A 24,691-nucleotide genomic window follows, 5' to 3' on the forward strand; every position below is an offset into this window, starting at 1 on the left:
CACTGCAGATTGTAGGCCGCCTTGCGGGCCTCTTGGGGGTTTCTATGGACAGAGAAGTGTTTTAAGATGACCACCGTGTAGGTGGACCATCTTGAGTGGTTCTGATCCTCCAGTCCCGCAAAGAAGCTGGATTACTCAGGGGAGAATGTCCATTTCACATACTGGATGCAATTCTGACTGTCTTTCAGATAAAAAGTGTCCATCATCTGTTCATATAATTCAAGGTGTTTCCAGACCAAATACTTTGCATTTTTATGATAGGGAGTTATAACACCACTAGTGGCCTTGATCTGCTTCAGGGGATCTTTTTGCATGGCTCTCTTGACTTTGTTTGCCTTTTTGGTCTTAGTCACCCGAGTCCACTGGTCCTCTGACTCAGAGCCACGACTACTGGAAGGTGGCTTCCTGATCTTCTAGGCCCTCCCTGATTCTGTGAGGTTGAGAAGGCTTGCAGAATGCGGGGGCCTAGTTTCCTTATGCCTGTGGTGTCTTCTGACTCCCCTCTGCCCCCAGGATTGTCAGAATACTCCCCCACCCCCACTGCCTTAGCTGGGAAGAGGTCTTTAGGATACTCTTTTGGGGTTTTATTTCCTGGAGTTCCCCACCAAATTTAACAAACTGATCTTTTGGAAGGCAGTATTTTTGAGGATCCAATTCCCTGACTCTCCCTTCATAGGAGTCTTCCTGATCAGAGATGTTAGCCTTAACATTTGGGGATCTGTATAGAGACGCCCGGTCATCAATTTCTGCGAGGCGCTGATATGTCACTCCCATCTTACCAATTCTGTTGAAGTCTACCATCCCCATGGCCTCAGGTTCATATGAGCCAGCGGACATGAAGCTGGCAGAGTTCATGGTACTGAAGGGGTTTGAGTCCCTGAGTACAGGGGTCCTGATGTGATGCTCAGGGGTTGCTCTGTCCCTCTCTACCTTTTACCTTTCAGTCCCTATTCCCTGGTGATATGCAAAAGTCTGAGCCTTTTGTTCCTCTATCAAGGCCTTACTGATCTCAATGATTCGGTCTTGCATTGCTATCTGTTGATGGAGCACTTCATTCTTTTCACAGAGAGCCTCATTGTCTCTCTGTGCTTTTTGCCTGGTCTGGGAATACTGGGCCAATTTCTGTTTCAGGAAACTCACCTCCTGAGTTTTAGCATCATTGGTCTGGGGGTTCTTTTCCAGAGCATCATCCACCCGTCTGGTGTGCTCTAGTAGCTTCTCATATTCTGTTTTAATTCGTTGAGCTCCTGGAGGGGCAGCTCACTTCCCTCTAACTCTGTTTTTAATTGGCTTACTTCCTGGCCTGAGGCATCCCTCTCCTGACTTAGGGTGCCCCTCTGTTCAGCCAGGTCATCCCTTTGTATTTTTGAATGCATTGGATTTCTGGCGCTCCTCATCAAATTCCTCTTGAGAGTGGAGGTCTTTAATAATTAATTTATTATTTTCCTCTTTTAATTTGTCTATCTGGTCCTGTAGGGTAACTATTTGCTCTGTGCAGGCTGTATTGAAAGTTAATTGTTGCACCAGTTTCTGTTGACTCTGTTGCAGAGAGTCCACCCTTTCCTGACACTCCTCTTTTAGTGTCTGTAATTGGGTATCTTGCTCTGCCTTCTCTTGCTGTAGGAGAGCCATATCTTCTTTTAATGTTGCGACATACTGTCTAGATTCTTTCTCTAATTCTTGGCTCTTCTGTAGCCTTTGTCCTGCAGAGTCTAGATCAGTCTGGATCTTCTCCAGTACTTCAACTTGATTGTGTGCCAGAACTATGTTTTCAGCGTGCTTTTCCTGCATTACTCCTATGTGGAGGTATAGGTAGCCCGCTATTGTGGCAATTTTACCTTGCTCCTCTTTCACTTTTGGGGCCATGTACAATTCACTAAGAGCTTGGTGTAATGGGCCCTCGTCCTGCCATGTATCCAGGTCCATGGCAGTGACCTGTTCTTTGATTTCCTGCAGCCAGACATGTTTATTCTGTTCTGACCACTCACCCCTGACAAAATGTTTGTGCAGGAGGTGCTCCCTAGCCATATTGATTTCTACTGGGATCGGCATTTTGGAAATATCAATTTCTTTATGAAATATTTTAGGGTTAATTTACTTTTACTTTTACAAACAGGGCTAGTTTTTGGAGTATTTATTTCGAGGGGTGCTTGTACAATGTAGCACAGTAAACCAACCAAACAAGGTGTCTCTACCCTGCAGGTTAGTGTGCTGTGTTAGACTGCCACGGGTGGTAACTCAAACTCAAAATCACGGCACGAGCCCCCAAATCTGTTAAGGATTTCAATCAGGCAATACACCCGTGTCTCAGCCTAGCATGCAGTGCACAAATGAAATACTTATTTTATTGTGTCTATAGGTTCAATATTCTGAGTGATATACCACTCATAGCACACCCCTTCTCAGAATACCCCCACATCACAATGGACCAGGAATCAGGCTGGTTGGTAAAGGTAATTTATTTATTTATTTAAAATTCAAATCAAACATATGTTTTAATATATGGGGCAGCAATCACCAATGTGGTGACAATACAAATAAGAAAGTAGGTAATGCAGTTGAATTCACTTTCCGTAACACAAAGTATAAAACTCAGAGAAAAGAACAGTTTAGGCTTGTTTGAAAGATAGCATTTAAGTTAAGATTATCCCCTGCAAATTTCTCAACTCACAAATAAGTAATTCTACACAGATGTAAGTAAGCAGCAGGTATTCAGGAGTAAAGATCAGTCACATATTTAGAGATAACCTTCCCTCCCCAAACAAGAGAGAAAAACGGTTTCGAAATCTTACACTTTTAAAATGACATTCGAAAATGGCTGTTTGAAACAATGAAAAGTGTGCAAAAGTCCTTAAATCAAGATAAATCTCTATGGGAGCAATCTTAATGGCAGTTTGGAAATAATTGAAATTGAAAATCACACGTGTAAAACTTTGCAGAATTGCGAATTCCCACCTAAAATTCATTAAACATTTTTTAAGATGCGGTTTTTATGTTGGAATGTAGCTAAAGGTCTTATGTTTAAGTCAGAGTTGAAATGAAGTGTCTAGCTATTAAATTGAGGAAGTTATGCAAGGTTGAATGAGAGGTGTTTTGCCTAAGAAAAAGAGAATGCCACCCGTGAATCTTCACAGTTACACGGCCGCTTGTAACCCTTCACGTGGCGGATACCCTGTTTTCTTTATGGGAATTACTTTATTTAATCAAAATCACTAATGGCTTATGGTCTACTATAACAAAAATGAAGATAAAATCGGCGCTAACACTAGGAATTACAGACAGGGTTGCAAGAATGGTTCTGACAATATAGGTTCTTAGGGTAAAGACAGGATGGATTATAGCTTGGGATAGGACAGGGCAGGATATGCTATGGTTTACTATGATTCCTATTTATACTTACAGTCCACTTTAATTTTAAGATTTGGACCGTCAAGGGTCCTGGTCATCACCTGGGTTGGGTCTAATCAACGGACAGCAGGGCACATCTGGTGCGATAGGTCAGCTGGGTGGTTCTGGTTAGCTGGACTGGCATCTTGGACTGGACTGCACTGAAGTGCGCTGCTTACTGGAGACCGGATGTCAGTGGGATGGCGTGTTTGGAGCAGGCAAGCATTAATGGTAACAAACCACACTGGATCAAAATGCTTCCCTTAAGTTTTGGGATTGCTTCAGAATTTGGGCCTAGCTGAAAAAGAGTTCAGCAATGTAGAGGCCTTAGCTTTGCAAAGAAATCTGAAATCAGGAACAAGATGGAGAATTCAGGAACAGGGCGCCATGCAGAAAATTGGGATGGAGTCAGGAATCAGTGTGTTAGTGTGCTGTGAGGTTCCCTTATTTATCATGCCTAATGACATCACTAAGGTTTATGGTAGGGGCAGACTTACAACCCACACCCACAATAGTATGATTGGTCAAAGGCACAGTTTCCGCCTTGATTTTTGCTGGTTGGATGACAGAAAGGGATGTCCTGTTTTATGAGATGATCTGGAAACCTCCCATAACTACTGGGACCAAAATCTAACTTTTCCACAAATACATATTTATGTAATTATGCCCTCTAAGAAAATCAGATACATAAATTACATATTTCGTGGGTCACATTCCAATCCAACTCCCAAGTCGGTGGGGCCTGGTTCAGTCTTTCTGTTGAATTTTGGCAAATTTAACCATAAAAGGTTTGGCCTACCAGGGCTGCTTAATGCCACTGTTCGTTGGCCGCTCTCTACAGTAGTCAGCTAATGAGGGCTGCGCCAGTATCCAACATCCGAGTGCGAGCGGGGGGGTGGGAGGAGGGTCGGGTGTTGGCCCGAGTTTGCTACACCAGCAATGCCCCACTGGGTGTTAAGGTTGGCCTTAACTGTGGCCAAGTAAGTGCACAATTTCTGATTTCAAGTGTAAGCGCATACATGAGGTCTGCTGCAGCCTCCTTAGAAACCAGAGTGGAAAAGAAGGCTCAACAATCTATCTGGCTTGGTATGTCCACGCTGATAACCCAATTAATCTCTCTTCTTACGTCCCATGGAATAGCAGTAGAACACTCCCATGTGAAATAAGGCAAGAGATTGGAAGGAAAACTGAAACCGCTGCTCTACAGACTGTATGGGAAAACACTAATGCCAGGTGAGTGTCTGTTGGTGTGTATGTCACATATATTTTTTAGGACATCTTCCCTAGACCACCACTCTGAAAAGTTAAGAAAGGATATACCTGCAGAGAGCAGATAAGAGACACTGGGGCAGAACAATCTCCCCAAGTCCATAGACCAGGTGCAGACCGCACAACAACACAAGGACGCAAAGGAAAAAGAATAATAGTTTGCAGCCTCCTAACCCAATGGCATGTGGATGTTTGCTACAACAAAGGGAACTCCACTTTTGTTCAGAAAACAGCAGACGTAGTTCTGGAAGGACATGACATGTGAGAAGGAGCACTGGTTCAGTAAGTATGACAAGGGGTTTCAATACACGGTAGGCGGTAAACCTTTTGCTATTTGCACCATGGTTGCCGCCGGTACCATACCGGTACCACCATGGAGAAAAGGGGAATTACCACCCTATTCCAAGGTTGGCGGGGCGGTAATTCCCCCTTTCTCCATGACCCTTCCCCATTCCCATTTTTGCCCCATAGGGCTCAATGTGAATGGGGAAGGGGCTAATTACGGTACCGCAAAAGCCGTTCGGTCTTTCAGCTCCAACTCTCTGCAGATCAGATGCTTTTTCAAACAGAGCATGGGGGGTAGATCTCTCTCTTCCGCTGGAGCCTCCCTCTGGAATGGCCTCGATGCCCCTCTCAGACTTGAGCTGGATCTCCTTAAGCTCCGGAAGCTTCTCAAGACTCTGCTTTTCTCTTCTTCCTTCTCTCTCCCCCTCCCCTGCTAATGTTCCCCCTCTGCCGCATTTTGACTGGCTGCCTGGTTCCTTCAGATTCATACAGGGCACAAGGCCCTCCTCGCAAAGTCTACCCCAGCATCCCTGTCTCCCCTGACCACCCTCCACCTAACCTGCACTTGCCCTACTGGGCTCCCTCCCTCTGCACTAGCCTGACTGGGCCTGCACCCCTATTGAGCCCATCCAGCCCGTCCTTGCACTGCATGTGGACCTTCATTCCCCTGCACACCCTGCATCCTCTGGCACTTGGCCACCTGGCCTCCCCTTAACACTAGCCTAGCCCATGGGCCTTCTTCCCCCCAGCCCCAGCACTTGTGCCTTCTTCACTCCGACCTGCACTTCCTTTCCCACCCTAGCATTAGCACATTCAGCTCTGACCTACACTTCCCCCACCACCCCACTCTCCTGCACTTCTTGTTTCTGCACTTTCATCACCCAAATGACAGATGGCTTAGTAGGACAGTTTTTTTTGTTAGTCATAATGCACTCAAGGACGATGTTTCTCTCTAGGAGTGTACTGTCAGGTATGTCAGATAGCACAGGAAGATGAGTTTGTATTGCGTGTTTCAGCTGTGTGTACCGGAATCTTACAGTTTCGTTGCCATCTACAATTACGTTTGTTTACCATGCCATGCCGGAAGTGTGCCTAATTCGGGCATATTTCTGATTCCCCCATAGTGTTTGTATTAGGGTCACTTTTTCTCCCCATCCAATGTATTTGTGTGTTTCCATCCAGATTATTATCATATGCGCTGTCATGGTGTAAGGGAGAGGTGGTTTCAGTGTATGTTATAGGTATCCCAGTGGGGACGATCCCAGCAATGCAGCTATATCTGATCTGATATGGGGCAGTATGTCATTTACCACCGCCATTTGACTAGCCCAATAGTAGATCTGCAAGTTCAGTACTCCTATGCCGCCTTCCCAGATGGAGCGTTTGTAGCTAATTTTCATGGGTGGCCTTCCCCCAGAGTAGTTTCCTAAGGGTGCTATCGATTTTGTGGAATTCTAAACCTGAGATATGGAGTGGGGCATTTTGTAAGATATATAAGAATCGAGGTAGGGCTAGCATTTTGAACAGTGCTGCTCCGCCTAATAGGGTTAGTGGCAGTGAAATCAAATGCCGCACATCCTCTATAAATCTAGCTATAAACAGGTGTAGATTACTGACTCTGTAGTCTGTGAGATTAGTCGTGATCTGAATGTCTAGATAGCAGAAGTGTTCTGTTTCAACGCGGTATGGGCAGTTTTCCAGGACAACACTCCCTCCGCCTTTAACCTGAAAAAATATGGATTTGGCTCAGTTAACCTTGAGACCTCTGAACGAGCCATATTGTTCTAATAAGTGCGTGACCACAGGGCAGGAGTTGGCTGGGTCTCCTAGGTATATTAAAAGGTCTTCACGGCATATAGGGAGACCTTGTCTTCCCAGTTCACCAGCCAGCGGAGGCCTCCCCATGACGGTGCGTTTCTTAGTGCAATAGCAAGGGGTTCGATTATTAACACGAAGAGCATCGCAGACAGGGAGCAGCCCTGTCTCGTTCCCTTACCAGTTTAAAGACCTTAGATGGCCAACCATTTACCCTGACCTCTGCCTTGGGGGAGCTATATAGGAGTTATACCGAGCCTACAAATTGTTGTCCAAATCCCATCCAGAGCATGATTTCCCACAGGGCCTCCCAGTAGACGGAGTCAAAGACTTTTTCAAAATCTGTTGCTAACAAAGCGAGGGGCTCCTGAAGGGCAGGTGCTCTCTCTATTGCTCGGTAGAGTCTGCAGAGGTTCATGCGAGTGGCATAGGTCCCCTGTTCCTTGGTGTGTACAAACATTCTAAGCAGATGTGGGGCCATCTCATTCCCACCCAGTCGATATCGATCGGGAAACCATTCGGTCCTGGGGCTTTCCTTGATTGCAGTTGTGATAAAGCCACAACCTCGTCCTCTGTAATATCTTTTTCAAGCAGGCTATATCCAGGGCAGGGAGTGAGATCTCCTCAAGCATCCACTTGTCTACCGGGCTTTAGGGAGTTTTATATAGCTCGGCATAATAGGATGCAAAACCTTCCGCAATATAACTATCGGTTTGCAACAGTTCTGCGCTCTCTGTCCTTATTTCCCTGACCTGTCGATGGCCCTCGTCCCTTCGTTCTAACCATGCCAGCAATTTGCCATCTTTATCACTTGACTCGTACAGTCTTGTGCGCATCGCCCTGTTTGGCACAGTCCAGGGCTATGTCGTGTAGGCGTTTTTGGGCTAGCAGGAGGGGTCGGTGTGTGTCGGATGAGTGGGTTTCTGCATATTTCACTTCTTTTTGCCGTAAATCCCGCTCTGCTTCTACTAGTGCTCTTTGATGTGCTTTCTTGTGTGCCGTCGTCCAGGAGAGGATCTCGCCCCGGAGTACCAGCTTGTATGCCTCCCATAATATCACAGGATTCTCCACTGACCCAGTGTTCAGTTCAAAGTATGTGTCAGTGGTCATTCGGATGTGTCCTAGAAGCTCCGGGAGGCTTAAGTAATAACTGTTAAGGTGCCAATTGGGAGGTCGGAGTGGCCTTTCCGTTGAGAGTTCCAACAAGAGAGGACTGTGATCTGATATGCCGTGTGGGAGTAGGGTTGCTTCGCTCGCTTTGTGTATGTCCGTTGCCGGGAGGAAGAAATAGTCCAGTCTCAAGAGTGAGGCATGGGCACCGGAATGGTATGAGTACTCTCTGTCATTTGGGTGTAAATCTCGCCACACATCCTTCAGCCCAAACGCGGAAGTGAAGGTGGCCAGTTTAGTGTTCTGGGGTTTCTACTTCTCAGATGTGTGCGGTCTACCTCTACATCCATGATTTCATTGAAATCTCCCCCATTATCAGGGTGTCTGCTGTGTTATTGATGAGTAAGGGTGTGATATCACAAATCAGCTCAGTTATAAGTGAGGGAGTAGACCGCTAGTATAGAAAGCAATTGGTTCCATAATGTTCCCTGTATGTGGGTGAATCTGCCCTCCGTGTCCCGGCATTACACTGGATAATTTGAAGGGAAGCCTCATGTATAATAATATTAGTACCCCTCGTGAACCCATGGAAAATTAGGCATGTACCGCCAATCGGTAACTAGTGCGCCGGAACAGGTTGCCCGGTGTGCCGCCCAGATGTGTCCACGTGAGGAGCACCATATCGGGTGAATGTCTATTTAGGAACTGTGTGACTAGGGGCCTTTTCATCCCGCTGCCCAGTCCATTGACATTCCATGTCAGGTGTCTTAGGGTTTTGACATTGTTCTGAGCCGAATCCATATTAGGCACCGAAACTACTATTAGGTAGTTGAATGGTTCGCCGCATCTCTGGAGCGGTCTATGAGACGGCATCAGGGTGGCAATCTATGCATTTAGTGTAGGTATGTGACATGATCGGTGGGTCCGCAAATAACATAAAACATAAATCCCCATTCCCCCCTCCCTATACTTCACCCCAACATGAAGCATCTGTCGCCCTAACAACAAACTTTAGGTAATGGAACAATCAACCACTAAACAAACAAATTGAGTTAAGCCTGACGTGTTTGCATCCCTGAAGCATGCCCAGTCCAACAATCCTGGGGGCGACTCCCAGGGTGGGGGGGGGGTTGTTTCCATCCAAAACGGTCGCCTGAATTTTGTCTATCCGGGATCAGTGTGGGTGCGCATCGCGCGCCCTGTCAAGATGTCATACTTGCTTCTTGCTCATGGAGGTATTATGATGCAATGGCCAATAGTTATTTAAATGTTAATTCTCTCTTTCTTCCATCGCTGGTTCCAGTTCCAGTTCGGCGGGTGCAGGGGTGGTGATCTTGGCTCTGGTATGGCCCAAGGGTTTCTTTTTTTGTTGCTCCGTGCTGTTCTCCAGTCCCCTTCCACTTGTTGTTCCGCCCATTTCCAAGCTTCTTTGGGGTCGGTGAAATGGACCGTCATGCCCTTGTGGTATATCGTGAGTTGGGCATGGAACATCAAGCCATATTTTACATTCAGGGTGTGCAACTGTCTTTTAAGTTGGTCAAATGACTGCCTGGCTTTCTGCACTTCCCTAGTATAGTCTGGGAAGAACGTGATTCTGGATGCATTGTAGGTTATTTTGCCTTTCAGCGCGTGCCATCTGGAGCTGCGCATCCCGGTCTCTGTAGTTCAACAGCTATGCAATCACGGTTCGCGGTGGAGCACCGGGCACCGGACGTCCAGTTGGCATACGATGGGCCCTTTCGATTGAAAAGAATTTGGAGAACGTCTTTGGTTCAAACATGTCTGTGAGCCATTGTTCCAGGAATAGCTCCATGTTTGGCCCTTCTGGTTTTTCTGGTAGGCCCAGGATCCGAACATTGTTACGTCTCGACCATCCTTCTCCTTCGTCCACCCTTTCTTCCATCTTCTTTAGTCTTGTTGTGACGCCGGCCAGTTGTTGTTGCAGGTTTTGCAGTCCATCATCCACTCCAGATATGCGCTGCTCTGCCTCTCCCCTGCGGGATGTTAAATTTTGGAGTTCATTACGGAGTAGCAAGACATCCATACTGATGCCATCCTTTTTTTGCACCATGGATGCACGTGAATCTGCAACTGCAGCCATAACGTCTTTTAGGGATATCCTTTTCTCTGCATCGGCCATGGTGTCTGGTTGACTTTGTTCAGTTTGGGTGTCTGTGGTCGGTGTAGCGAATTGGTCGGCCTTGCTCTTGGTGGTCAGTTTTTTGGACTTATCCTTGCCCATGATGTGCTCAAGCAATGGTAGGCTGCGTTAAGAGGGTCTAGTGCAGGGGGCAGTGTGGGGAATCTTGTTTCAGACGGTGCATCGTCCCAGGGCAACCGCCTGACTTTATGGAGCCTTTAGGTAGATTACACTAGTTTGAGGTACCTGGGTGCCATCCGCAGTGTGGGTAGTCTGCATCGTCTGTGTCAGTCAGCTCTAGGCAGATGGTATGGCACCAAATTGCTGGGTGTGTTGAAGGTCAATCTCACTTGCTTGTTGGGGCCTTCCCCTGCTAGTGTAGGGCTGGACTAGCTGCGTCTCTGGATTGCTCCTGCGGGTTACAGGGAGGAGGTGGGAGGGCTTCCTGCCTCTTATAGCCTGTATCACCTTGGTCAGGGGTTTCTCCTTTTGCTCCAACCCTTGACAGATTCCCGGTCTGTAACTGGTCCTACGTCCTATAGGGTTGCTATCAGGCTTCACTATGCATATCCTGGTCTCAGAGTCATAGCCTTTCGTTCGCCCTTTCCCACTGGAGTGTCAAGGGCCCACTTGCAGTGTCAGGCCAGTCAGTTTGTCCGTCCAGCAACAGTTATAAGATGATCATGCCAGAGGGTGGGAGGGGGGGTTCTCTCTGTTGTCTTCCGGCTCATGGATCAGTACTCAAATATTATTGTTTCTTCCCGCTCCGAGCCCATGTGCTCTCGATTCTTGTGGCCTCGCTCCCCCATACATGTAGTCCCTTTGATGCAAGATGGGTCTGCAGTATTCTCTAGCTGTGGTATTTGTGACTTGGTGAGCCCAGGCGTACAGCTTGCTCTCTCGGCTGACTCGAGTAATTCAGTTTGCTTCACACACGCACATTGCCTGCCTTAACATTCTCTCTCCGTTGTGGGGGTGAGGTAAGAAGGGAGAGCCTCAACTTTCACCCCACCCAGGCAGCAGCTCTCCGGCTGGACTCCTGCAGCGGTTCCAGGGCACAGTTATGTTGGGGACAATGGGCTTGTGGATGGGACACTTATCAGCTTTGCTGTCCTCCATGCACACGCTCCCTCTCGTTGTTTCGGTCGCCGTGGGGTTCTCCCTCTGCACACAGCGCGTCCTCACTGCAGCCATCAGGGAGTGCTGTGCACTGGCGGACTCAGGGTGAGACAGGTGCGGGGATGCCAGCTGATTCTCTCTCCCTGCAGCTTCTGTCTGTTTAGCGAAAGGCTTTCATGGCCGCAGCGTAGCGGTCCAGTGTCAGGGCTTCTTTCCCCTGTCTATGACCAGTTCTGTGTGGCGTGCGCTCCGGGGCCCGATCTAGTCGTGACGTCGGTCTGAGGGGCTCCGTGTTTGTGAAATTTCATGGTCCGTCAGTTCCCTCACAGCTGTGCCAGCCACCGGATTCGGGCAGCTAGTTACACCAAGGGAGTCGCCTCCTCATTGACTGCTTTCCCTCTGGTCATCCTTCTATTGGCTTCCTGCAAGGTCCTTGTGTTCTCTCCCCAGTGTGGACAGAGCTTGCCCGTCTGCGTCGGCAGTTTGTGGGGCAGACTGCAGGTCCGTTATGAAATGATGCTTTCCACTCATGCACTGGGGCCGTCAGGGTGATTATGCACGCACATGGAAGTCTGCGTTCGTCTCCCTGCCGCATCAGTGTTGGGGTGGCACAAGTCACTCCTCGCAGTTTACCTCTGGGCGGCAGCCCGGGCTGTTTTCCAGCCGGTAGCGTCTCACTGGGCACACTTTTGCTGTACTGGTTAGGAGGCAGCCTGCAGGTACTTTGTCCGCAATATTTTGCTTTGCTGTCGGTACACCCCCGACACTGTAGGCTGAATCGGAGCTTTCCCTGCAGCGTTCCACTGCTATGCACAGTTTACCAGGGTCCTCATTTCTTTTGCGGCCATTTTGTGCTTGCCTCTTCACGCTCGTGCTGGTTACATTCTGCGTCTCCTGAGTTGTCCAATCAGTTGTTTCGTGCTCTTATACTTCCTCAGTTTATGTTCCGATTGTTTATCTCTCAGTAGTTATTTTCGGTCCGGATCTTTCATGGATAGCAGGCTGTTAGCAGGATGATTTTGTCAGCCATGGGAGCTTTGGGGACTCTGTCCGCATCGCTCGGCTGCTGGCCACGCCCCCAACCTGTTCTGAATTTTTGGGGACCCTGATCAGTCCTTCAGACTATCAGTACCGGGAAACAATGTTTTCTTTGTATCTTTTGTATTTGTGCAACTTTAACATTGCACAGAGCATCTTACAATGGAGTGCAATGGGGATACTTTTGTATCACCCTAGCTTTTTACATTTGGGATTTTTAGTTACTTTCATATGTGCTTAAAGACAAGCTGGTGGCAGCAGATATATTTTGTAAAATTATTGCGTTATTTCTAGTGTGCACGTTCGCATTTACCGCGTATGGCTACTAAACATGGCTAGTGCCCTAAAATGGCCATGCCACAAGATTATCGCTTGTTCTTTGGCCATATTGTAGTATTGGCCTTCTTCCTGCCCTCTTAGGTCAGAAAATGAAGAAATGCAAGATTTCTCAATACAGGCCAACTCATAGTATAAGTCGCCTTTCCTGCAAATGTCTCCAAGCCTCACAGGATCCTGTTAGAGAGGGGCGTCTGCTACCTTTTTTGTATTTTTGTAAGGAACATGGGATTGTTCACCCTAAGTTACTTTGGGGAACCCAGACATGGACCCCTTGCTCACTGTGCTCAGAGAGGCACAACTCCACCTCACTGATGAGGCCCAACAAGGCTGAAACACGTGTATGGGGTTGCTGTTGGTACTCTTGTTCAAAGGAGGTTTGCCTTGCATTTCCATGCTGGACTGCCCTTGTGGGCGGGACAAAGACTAATATGCAAATGATTATTCCTCCTTTGTGAAAAGTACAGTGAGCTAAAAGCAATCGCTGCGGACTCTCACAGTGGGAAAAAACCACAGAACAGGTTATCATACCATCTTCTTTCTAGAGAGGGCCGCCTGCTACCTTTTCTGTATTGTTGGTTTTGAACCTGTTCAGAATTTTTGAGGGAAAGCAAAGTCTTCAGTTTCACTTCCCCTGCCATTTGCTCATTTATTATGGGGACCCTGATCAGTCCTTCAGACTATCAGTATCGGGAAACTGTTTCCTTTGTTTCTTTTGTATTTGTGTAACTTTTAAAATTGCACACAGCATCTTACAAATGCAGGGCAATTGGGATACTTTTGCATCACCTTGGCTTTTTACATTTGGGATCTTTGGTTACTTTCATGTGTACCTAAAGACAAGCTGGTGGCAGCAGATATATTTTTTTAAATGTTTGCATTATTTCTAGTGTGCACGTTCACGTTTACCGCGTATGGCTGCTAAATGTGGCTAGTGCCCTAAAATGGCTGTGCCACAAGGTTTTTTCGCTTGTTCTCTGGCCATATTGTGGTTTTGGCCTTCTGCCTACCCTCTTAGGTCAAGAAATGAAGAAATGCAAGATTCTTCGATACAGGCTAGCTCTTAGTACATGTCGCCGTTCCTGCAAATGTCTCCCAGCCTCAAGGGATCCTGTCTGGAGAAGCTTCATCAACCGTGGCTTGAAGAACACCTGCCGTCAGTGAATCATGCATTTCTTCATCACCAGGAGCTGCATCTTGCATCTGGACCTGATCGGAAGAATCCTTGCACCTGCAGCACCTCACTGGAACCAACAGCGGAAAATCCAACCTCCAGCGATTTCCCCCAGTCGACCTTTCAAGTCATCTGTGAAAATCAGAGTCAGGGGGCTAAGGAAACACAAAGTATTTGTCCCTCCCAAGCCCCCACCCCCCCTTGCCCTTGTCCTCCATATGATAGAACAAGTCTCTTTGTAGCTTAACATTCAATTACACTGCCATTTTGGTCGTTGAACAATCACCAACACAAGTAATTTTCCTGCTACGGATACATTTTGGAGAGAAGGATTGTGACTCCTGTGACGATTAGGAACAGGGCCCCATTCTGTTGAAACTAGGGAATATGTAACTTGTGACTTGGTTCCATCTTTACTGCATCACTTTACTTACATACTGTGCTGATTTAAGTAATTGAAGTCATTTTAAGAACCACTGGTGACTGTATATATGTTGATAAATGAGTATTGCGCGATAATATCACCTACTAGTCTCATTTTTAGTGTGTTTAAGACCTAGAATAAATATTTGTATTTTTATACTTTCCTGTGTGTGCGTCCCTAAGTGGACTCATTGGGGCCCCCTGACCCCACTGACACTTGCATGAGAATAGGCTTGACTGCTCTTCACGGTTACCTTGATTGGGTTTTGGCTAACCTCTCAGAGTTCCCCGTCCACTATCACTAGGGTAGCCTCCTAAAATCTGTCCCCTAGGTGAGATTATAGAAATCAATCTTAACAGCTGTGTTGAAGATCGAGTAAAGAGGCCTCAGCAGACAATGAATGCCCCAGGTCTGCAAGATACATACGTTCTTGGCCCATTTCTCTTTACTCTTTATACCTCTCCACTGGCTAATAGTATCTCTTCTTTCGGTTTGTTTCATCATTTCTATGCTGATGACACCCAACTCCTTTTTTTTCCTTCACATCTACTATTCACATGAACCTTTCAGACTCTCTCTCTGCTATTTAAACCTGAATGTCTGATCACTTTCTTGTTCTTAATCCCTCAAAAAACGAAGTTATTTGTTTCTCAGCTAACACAATCCCTTTGCCTGTTCCTCCTTCCTTTGTTCTGTTTTTACCTTGTCATCTTCCTATTTCTCTTACTGCTCGCAATCTCGGCCTTCACCTTGACACCGATCTTTCTTTGCCCATCACATCTCTACCACATCGTGCTCCTGTCGATTTCATCTTTTTAACAATCGAAAAGTGAGGGCTCTCCTTACCTTTAGCGCCACTAAGCTTTTAATCTCTTCTCTAATTTTCTCATGACTATTCTATTGCTCTGCACTTCTCTTTGGTCTCCCTGTTTCTCATTTAGCTCCTTTAAAATCTATCTTTAATTCCTCTATCCATCTCTTCTACTCTTTACCTATTTGTGATTCTATCTCTACCTCTCTGGCCTCTCTTCGTTGGCCACCTTTTCATTCTCAACTGAAATAAAATTGTCTTTGTACTGCATTTAAGTCCCTTTATGTTCTGGCTCCTATCTATCTTACATTTCTTGTCTCCTTCTATGTTCCCTAATGTGTTCTTTGCTCCAAGTCTAATTTTCTTCTAACTGTACCTTGTCCTCCGTGCACATACTCACGTTTTCGTTCTTTCTCATTGCTTGCTCCTTTCTATTGGAATGCCCGCCCTCTTTCTCCATGGTCCATTCATTCTTATCCCACTTTCCGTGTTGATCTGAAAACATTTTTACTTCAATCATAATTGTATTATAATGGCTATCACTGTAGCGTCTCAACATGTTGTCTATTGTATCATAATTATCCCCTTATTGCACCATAAGTAGTTTTTTGTACAGTGCCTTGGCATAAGGCGCTGTATAAATGACAAATATAAATACAGGTTGAATAGGCAGGGAGCAAGAACACAACCTTGTCGAAATCCCCTATGGATATCAAATGTGTTTGTTAGGCTTCCCTGCCTATTCAATCTGACCTGCAGATAAATGTCTTCATGTTCACTGTGTCAAAGGCCTAGGAGAAGTCTACAGCTGATGCATGTATCGGAATTGCCCCTTTCTCCTGGGCCTTCTCGTGCAAACAATTCATGAGGAATCCGTTCAATAATGTTTCCATTCCCTTACGGAATCCTTTCTGGTATTTTCTGGTATTTACATAATATGTTGTTTTCTTGGATCCAAGTTTCTAAGGGTCTTAAAACAAAAGAGGTGAATATCTTGCTTTCAGCGTCAATTAATGCAATTGGTAGATATTGAAGCGGATTAAGATGGTCGCCTTTTTTAAAGATTGGCGCAATTACCAAGCCTTTCCATGTGGGTTAGGTGGTTTTGGTCTCTGATATTTTCAAATAGCAGTGTAAGCCCGCTAGCTGATAACACCGGATCAGCTTTAAAAATAAAATTACTGATGTATTTTTCCACTTGACCAACATATATTTTTAATAGGCAGTTGACTTCATGCAAGGTGATATTGTTCACATGACCAATTACACTACAAATCCAAACTCTTGGCAGAAAGTTTGCTTATGAAGTCCCAGAAATGTATGGCATTTTTCGTAATAATTACCTATAAGTTATGTTCGCTATCTTTTTGAAGTAAATGAAAGCAATAACACCTGTGCCAATTTTTATAAGATTGGCTTAATTGTTGAATTTTCTTATTCTTCTCTTCGAATGCGATATTAGTTTTTTTTAATTAATGCAAATTCCATCTTAAAAGAGCTTCCCTTTCTTGCACTATGTTATCATATCGATGTATTTGCTGTTTAGGGCAATATCGACCCTTCCCTTCTAGGTGATTATGGTCAGCAATTAACTTTAAAAATCCGTCCGATGTGATAATGGCGAATTTTTTTCAAGATCTGTATGGTCATAAGTATATCCCAGCTGAGTATTAAAAGTTTGGTGCTTTGAAACATAATTCTGTTGTATTGGCACCTAACAAATGCTCAATAAAATAACAAATAAAAAGTGCACGTGTTGAAAATCTTCTTGTCTATTCTATTTCCACCAGTATTCGCTGTTAATTTAGTTAGCTGTCTCATTAGATCATAATCTGTTCCTATGGAAAAGGTGGCCCTTAATACACTATGATTGCAGGTGTCCGTACCTAATACCAAGAGTTTTTCACACTTATTAAACATCTCAGCTGACAATATCACATAATCAAAACAAGTCTTAACTGTATTATTTGACCATGTCTCCCTCCATGCTACCACTGGCTACGTGAAAACTCTACTCAGGAAGGAAAGGTACTTCTCCAAACCCTCCCTTATTTTGAGCTTCTCGGATTACACGTAATAACATCATACTTTTCAACTTTATGTTAACAGTCAGAATTAAAATCTCCCCCAATTATGACATGATTACCGCCAGAACCTTCTTTGTTGCGGGTCAATACTTCATTAAATTGCACTTTAAATTCTTCCAGCGCTGTGTGTGTGCTGGGATACAATATAAGTTGATCAAGAAGATGGTTTCTTCATTAGTGGCTACCTTGAAGGTATATTTGACTGCTGATAAACCGTAATAAACATTTTAATGTGTTTCATAATTAACTATGGCATCTAATTGTGGTGCTATAATAAGCCCTCCCAATGATCTACCTCCCTTAGATGGAATTGCATCTTGTTTTATAATCATACAACCATCACAAATTAATGGAGTCGTCCGCCAAGTCTCCTGAAAAAGAATCACAGTATGCATGTTAATCGTCCTTGCCATTTCATCGTTATTGGCGGAACTGTTGAATCCTCTTGAGTTACATGGGAGGACCTTTATTTCCTTTAGAGTGAGTTTCAGGCTAAAGGCCCGTACCCACGTCTCCCAGTCTCCTAAAGTCTTTAGCCAGGGCACTGTGTTCTTGTGTGTTCTTTTTCAGAATGGTAATATCCACCTTCTGAGGAAGACGTTGGGTTAACTACCACTACATGTCGAAACCGGTTGAGTGAAAAACTCCACAAGGATGCGATCTTTTGCACTTGTTCCTTTGATCCACCCTGACAATAGATTGTCTCTGAATTATCACTATTGTTTGTTAACATCATAATAATGTGTGTCATTATGGGGACTGGCTATGAATTACTTTTCCCCATAGGTTTTTAGCATGTTTTTTGTGTCTTTTAGCATTTTGGATGTATGTCACGGTATGATGAGTTGTGTGTGAATGAATGCACCACGAATGGATAGTATGAGTGAGGTTGTTTTAGCTGATTTTTTGGCATATTGTCGCTGTGGTTTTGCTATATTAAAGTGATTAGTGTATAATTATTTGTGATTTACTCACCAGTTTTCAAATTTTGTATCACCTTAAATAAATTTTGATACATTATTTCTAAATATACTTTTCTCTGGACATTTCCTTTCTGTTTATTGATGTTATTATAATACTGTGGTCCAGAGGCTAGAGTCACTCTGCTCTTTTCAGTTTTTGTTTGTATTATATCTTTCTCTGCCAGGAGCATGTTCATGACTATTTTTGATCTAATTGTCAGCCTGACTTTATCGGTTCTTTCCACATGACGAAAGTACACCTGGTCTATATCTCTAGAGGTTAGGAGGCATAGTCGTGGTATCTCCTGGAATGGTTCAAGGACATTTTGATGGTTTAGAACAATCCTTTGGTGTATATCAAATAGTAATTCTCGTATTATATGATGAGCATTATCTAGATGTTCCCAAATGGTTTTGATCTCGTTTTATAATACTTCAAAGAGGACCTTGATGAATATTGCCAACTGATGAACCAGGATGTTCACTTGTCCCAAATGTTACCATATTTTTGCGACTCCCAGCCTGAATTTCTGTAGAATGAGAACGTGCCAGTTGGGTATCGTTAACTTTCAGAAGCATTTCGACTTGGCTGTAGCTCTGAGGGTAGATGCCACTAGATCCGTGTTGGGTAAATAATCACACAGTAGTGGTGTTTGAGAAGCTCATTCCCCAATTTGCACCAGCGGTCTTTGTATAACCAATGATGTTAGTTGGAGCACTTGTACTTCTGCTTGTTTATGCAATTCTGCATTTATGAGATTAAACGTTTGCTTCTCAGAGTCTACAAGCTGCCCACTTGACTGTTTCAGCAAGCCCCTTTTAGTCTTCCCCTCCATCCTATTTTCTATTTGTCTAACATTGCCCTGACTTTTGTTTGTCATGATAGACTCTTTGTTTCTTTGTGCTGCTTCTTCTGTGACGTGCACGTTTCATTTTCTTTGTTGCTTTTTCGGGTACTGTATTGACTGTTTCACTAATTTCCTGAACTCCCCCCTGACTGGACTCTTCATTAATCTTATGTTCACATTCAAGTGGCGGGCCAGTCCAAGGGGAAGCTTATGTTTGTTTGACTTTGACGTGTTTCCTCTCTTCTTCTATCTGAGATTTCGAAGATGTGTCACTCATATCCAACCTTATTTTTATCTGGCACAGTGACAATGTGTGAGATTTTATTTGCATCTTGATATTGTCATAGAGGGATACAAAGGAACATAATAGAACATTTAATGCAATGATTGACGGGGAAGTTTGTTGTTGTTGCTTAAATCTCTTAACATGTATTGTCAATTATTTGGGGAAATTTGCTGACAAATGTCAGCGACCTGTTTCCTCCTCTGTATTGTGTTCTGTTCGGAATGATGGCATTTTCTTCAAGTCTGATATTTTAGAGAATACAAAATTGGGTCTCATTACTTTCCATACGGTTATTTGGTGCCACTAAATGCACTCCACTTAGATGTTCCCCCTTGTTATCCTTAATCAACTCTAGTAAATTATGATCACTAATGAAGTTACTGTCTTCCTGTGTTTCTCGATTTTAGTTGAGCCCCTGACGCACGTCAGTGCACACCCCATTTTTGTATAAAAATCAGTAATCACTCTGCAGTTTAGTTTTGGCCGTTTTAAAATAATTTCTCTCTAGTGGGCGGGTTTCTTCTGAATTGAATAGCTAATTCTCCAAAAATAGGATTAGCGCAGGAATTCCGCAGGTGCTCTCTCACTGAGTGGGTTATGGGACCAGGGAATTGATCTTAGTTAATTAACTTATCTTTTCGCGATTCCAATCTTTCATTCATTTCCATTGTTTCTGGCAGTCTTTTTATTAATACATTATCCTCCAGTGTTTGCAGATTATGCCCAGGTGGGCTTGCCACTGCCATAGAACAGTCCTCTGGAACCAACTTACTATGCAAGTTATATATTCCAAATGTTAAGGTGTATGGATTTCAAAGTAAATATGTGCCTTACCGTACATACCTTGAAGTCAAGATCTGTGTGGCCTTGCTTGCCTCTAAAAGCTGCTAACTGCCTTCCCTTAGCTCACTCCATGGTGCTCCATGCAGAAGAGCAGGTTTTAAAGAGAAGGTAGGTGTTGCTGCTGCAGTTGACCTCCATGCAATGTCTCGCTTTAAAAACAGTTCCTCTTCTCACAAGTGCCAATTCAGTGACAGCCATAAGGTCCATAGAAACAATGGAGGGGACATTGCCAAAAGATGAATCTTTCCTAACAACAGCTACTTTGTAGTTCAGTTGGTGACACCTGAATCAGAATGTTCACTGCTTCAGCGAGCCTCCGGAAACGACCCAGCAAATACATTTTCTGGAGTTAAAATCCATCTTTCTGATGAAGCCTTTCTTCTCAAGCTTTAGAAAATATATTTTTGATTGTCATAAGCACTAAAATGGGGGTGAGCCATTTGGTCCCGTCCACTCTGGAACATAGTGATAGAGATGTGGGTTTAGCCGAATCAAAACCTAGGTTTCTGGCAATGCATTTTGGTTGGCAGAGGTGTATTTCACAGCAGATGCTCTTAACATACTCCATCATCTGCTGCACACATGAAACCGAAGTCCTCACTGAGAATCCTCCAATTCTGGAGATTTCTGCAAATAGACATTTTTGCCACGCAGCTAAATGCTCAGCTCTCCTCTTAGATTGGTTAACAAAGGCCATTTATTTCTTTCCTCTAACTCCTCTGATTCTGAGGACACAAGTCATTTGTTAGCCACCCTCTAATCCTGGAGGCCCGGTGTTCCAACCTCCTCCAGCACTCTGAAAGGTGATCCCTATAACAACTTATTGAGGTGAATCTCTTTGCTTAGCCGAAAAGGGTCCATTCTCCAGCACTCCTTACTCTGGCTGAACGTGAGAGCCTTATACCTGAAATGTTAATCTATTCTGACTTGAGAATCTCAAATGTCAACCTGCTCATCATATTAACATCAAGAAAGGAGTCAACTAAAAAGCAATACAAAAGCATGTGGATTTGCTTTTGCTATTGGGCTCTTGATGAGGTGGTTAACCCAACAAGGCAGTGCCCTGTTCATAATAAAAGCTATGAAGGGGTTACCGTAGCTAACACCAGGGGATGCATTACTAGTGATACTTTATTGAGTGCATCAATGCATAAAAAGCATTCTTGCAGGTAACTTAGTTTATACACTACAGCATACTTTCTGCAGATTTCACATTGTCCATCAAAATGTTATGAGACTGAAAGCTAGGCCTTGAAACCTTCACATACCCAAGATGGAGTGACTCTGGTGCCACATATAGCCCATGAGAAGTAGCCATACAACCAGCATCATCAGAATTAATATACGTGATTGATATAATTTCTCACCTTACCCTCCTTATCCTTTACCCAATGTTTTCCCCATGTACACTCCTTTTATAAACATGCAACTCTTGGCGCTGACTTATTTGTTCAGCTTGCTTGGCAAAGTCTGCGCTCTCACTGAATGCATGGACTGTTTCTCGCAAACTAAGTTGGTGAAAACATCCAAGCTACAAGGGCCCACTTGAGTACATCTCAAGTCCCTCATGCAACTACACACCATATACATCTCTGACCATGCATTGGCTGGTATAGATTCTGGCATCACATTAAAATTTTGTTTCAGAATGAGGTATGTCAGAATGAATTAACATTTTCCGCACCACTGAATTAAAACTTTGGAGGTGGAGGATTAACCTCCAGCAAAAAGCTGGAGGTAAAAGGCCACGTTATGCAAAAAATCGGCAAATTTACTGGACGGTTATTCGGCCAGTGGTAAATCTGCCAAAAATCCCCATGGAGTCCTATGGACTCCACAAATGGAGAATGACCACAACTTGTAATCCCATGACAACTCCATGGGACCAAAGTACAGTAATGGTAATTGAGTATGGCAGTACTTCTTTAGATTTAGAGCCAAATTACCACCAATCTCGTATTGAGTCCCATACTCCCTTACCACCTTTACTACAGAACTGACTCGCCTTTTCATTTAAACTCCCTTCTCTATCTCCCCTCTTACCCTCTTCCGTCTTACCCACATACTAAGGTCTGTAAACACCCTGGCAATGTCAAAATAGGCCACCTCTCAGACAAGGAGAGGCACTGTATGATCACTACCATGGAGATGAGCGTAGTATAAATATCAGTTAATGTAACATATTGGTGCCCACCCAGCATCTCAAACAAGTTCTGCTCGGTATATGCAACAGAATTTGGAACTTAACAGATGTTTTGCCCCCTTTTTCCTGTTTTTCTATTTTTCCTTCGAGGAATACTGTGTTCCTCTTTTGATACAGAAGTAACTGGGTGTATCTGACATTGTGGACATGTTTAAAGTACCTGTATGAGTCTTGTACATCTCCTCTATTGATAGCTATTGCTCAGCTCTGACACGTAGCTGCTTCTGCTACCTGTATGTTTCTGTTATGTTAACTTTTCCCATCCTGTTTTGAACTTGGGAACATTTCTTAAATGATGACTCTGCAACAAGATAGAATATTTATAAGGACTGCATTACCAAATGTAAATTACATGTTCTTGTTTTATCACATGGAATTATGTTGTGTTATCTTTTTTTTCAAAGTGGCCTCTGAAGAACCATCCGGAAGCTCCTCAAAAACATCACTTCAAAGACATTACCATTGTGACAAATGCAATACAGATTTCATGTTCACGCCCACTGAAATCCTGAAGCACCGGAAGCAGCATTTGTGAAATAGCACTTTCTTTTTGGGCCTTATTTCTATGCTCTTTGAATAATAGGCCTGTTTCAAATGATAATTTGGCAATTACTTTACTGCATTGTTCACATACATATTCAGCTACAAGAGTTCAGACTGGTTAATGAGATTAATGTGATGTACTAAGTGAAAAACTGAAAAAAGCAGAGAACATTAAATGCCTACAACCCTTTAAAGATGTTATTATTTACAATCACAGCAACATTTCCTTCTATGAGTTCCAGTTATGTGACCTCAATCAAAAAGGGAAATTATAAAGATGCAGGAAATGAACAAAACCCTTGTTTTTCATTCTTTAGACAGGAAAGTGGGGAAACAACCCCTTTCTCCGAAAACAGCAGCAACTACATATGTTATTCAACTAAGATGAGACTTCTCATCATGTTAAGGGAACAGGATCCCATCTGTATAAAATGTATGATGCTTCATGTTTTGCAGCCCTCATCTATTCAACCACCACTGACAATATTTCAGTGTAGGCAAATCATTTTGTATTCTAAAAAATCACATTTTATCTTGGATGTGACATGTCACGTTCCATCTCTGTGCAGGAATTCTTTAAGCAACTACTAGTAAAGCTTTAAGATTAACGGCATACTCTTTCATCTGTCTCATTGTAAAAGTGAGGTAATTGTTAAATGCATGCAAGACTACTGTTAAATGTATGCTTTTAATTAAAACATTGTCATATTCATTTTGTTTCGTTCAACACTTGTAGTATGTTTCCTAATCAGGTCATACATATCTGTTGCATTAAAAGCATCTTTAGATAGGTCACGGGTAACTGTAAATAATAAACATGTTATGGTTGACACATACCTTGTAAGGACATAAACATCAAAAGTAACTGTGATAAGTAAACTTGTGATGATTACAGTTTAACTTAGTTAATAAACATGTTTTGGCCATATGCCACTTTCAAACTTGTATTTGTTTTTTTGCTACGATCCATGTGTCAAACAAACATCTTATGATATCTCCTACGAGATATAGAACCTTCCAAGGGTTCTACACCAATGTATATATATATGGGAGCAGCCTGCACTGTTCAGAGTTCCAGCTTTGACAGGAGGGCCTTCTTTGAAGAAAATACATACTTACTTGAAACTCACCTAATGCTATGGACATCTGTTACTTCAGAATGGTGACAAGTTAATTCTGAACCCCTGGAGGCCCTCCTGCTCTTTTTTCACTTTGAGCTTGCTGCATTCCTCTGCATCGTTGGTGTGCTCTGCGGCTTTGGCAGTGTCCGCTCTCTACTTTGTGTGGATCTTGTCATCCTCATGCTGCCTATCTTGGCACTACCTCGATACTCTTTTGCTCCTGAACTGCTCTCCGAGGAGCGGACCCATCGCTTCCCAGCTGCTGGTCACCTGATCTTCATAGCGTTGCTCGAGTTACTTTTGCGACTTGTATGTTCCGGCTCAGGCTTTGCCGGCAAACCACAGGACCTCCGACTACCACCCGCCCGGCTAGCCCTTCTCAGAGGTGCCTTTCCGGCTCCCCGCTGGAATCGCTATGCTCCCCTGCTGCCATCTCTGATGCAGTGTCTGCCACCACGCTCTGGGATTTCGGGAGCTCTTTCATTTGCCGGTAAGATGCTTGCCACTCTGTTAGATCGTTGACCTTTGCATCAACTTTGAACTCGTAATCGCTTCCTGAGTGACTTCCTCCTATACTGCTCGCATCTGACCGCGCGCTGGACTGCATGCACACTACAGCTGTTGATCTGCTCCTCACAAGTACTGTAGGCACCTGCCTCCTATGATTTGTCATATCTACCTCTGTCATTTCACTCACAATTTTTTCTAGGGCTATGCTGCATCCAACCCTTGTGCTCTGATATAGTTTAAAGCTATCACTTTTTCAGTTAATCTTACTACAGCCTACACCATTTCCTACAACTGCTTATTCTGGTTCTTCTTGTTCTGTGCTTATCTCTTTGTGCTCTGAGTGCCATTGTACACTCCCCTACATTCTATGTTGTTACCTT

At 44.0% G+C, this 24,691-nt stretch overlaps 1 protein-coding gene across 1 annotated transcript in view; it reads left to right on the plus strand.

Annotated features, from left to right (window-relative positions):
* The window catches only part of DHX34 (DExH-box helicase 34), a 1,224,470-nt gene extending 1,200,849 nt beyond the window's left edge, over positions 1–23,621 (plus strand). The window contains exon 17 of the mRNA XM_069644554.1: positions 22,542–23,621. Within this exon, the coding sequence (XP_069500655.1) occupies positions 22,542–22,672 (131 nt within the window). The 3' untranslated portion in view covers positions 22,673–23,621. The remainder of the gene's footprint in view (positions 1–22,541) is intronic.
* Positions 23,622–24,691: the final 1,070 nt, after the last annotated feature.

Source organism: Ambystoma mexicanum, chromosome 2p (genome assembly GCF_040938575.1).
Source record: "Ambystoma mexicanum isolate Mex_15411 chromosome 2p, UKY_AmexF1_1, whole genome shotgun sequence".
Lineage (NCBI taxonomy): Eukaryota > Metazoa > Chordata > Amphibia > Caudata > Ambystomatidae > Ambystoma > Ambystoma mexicanum.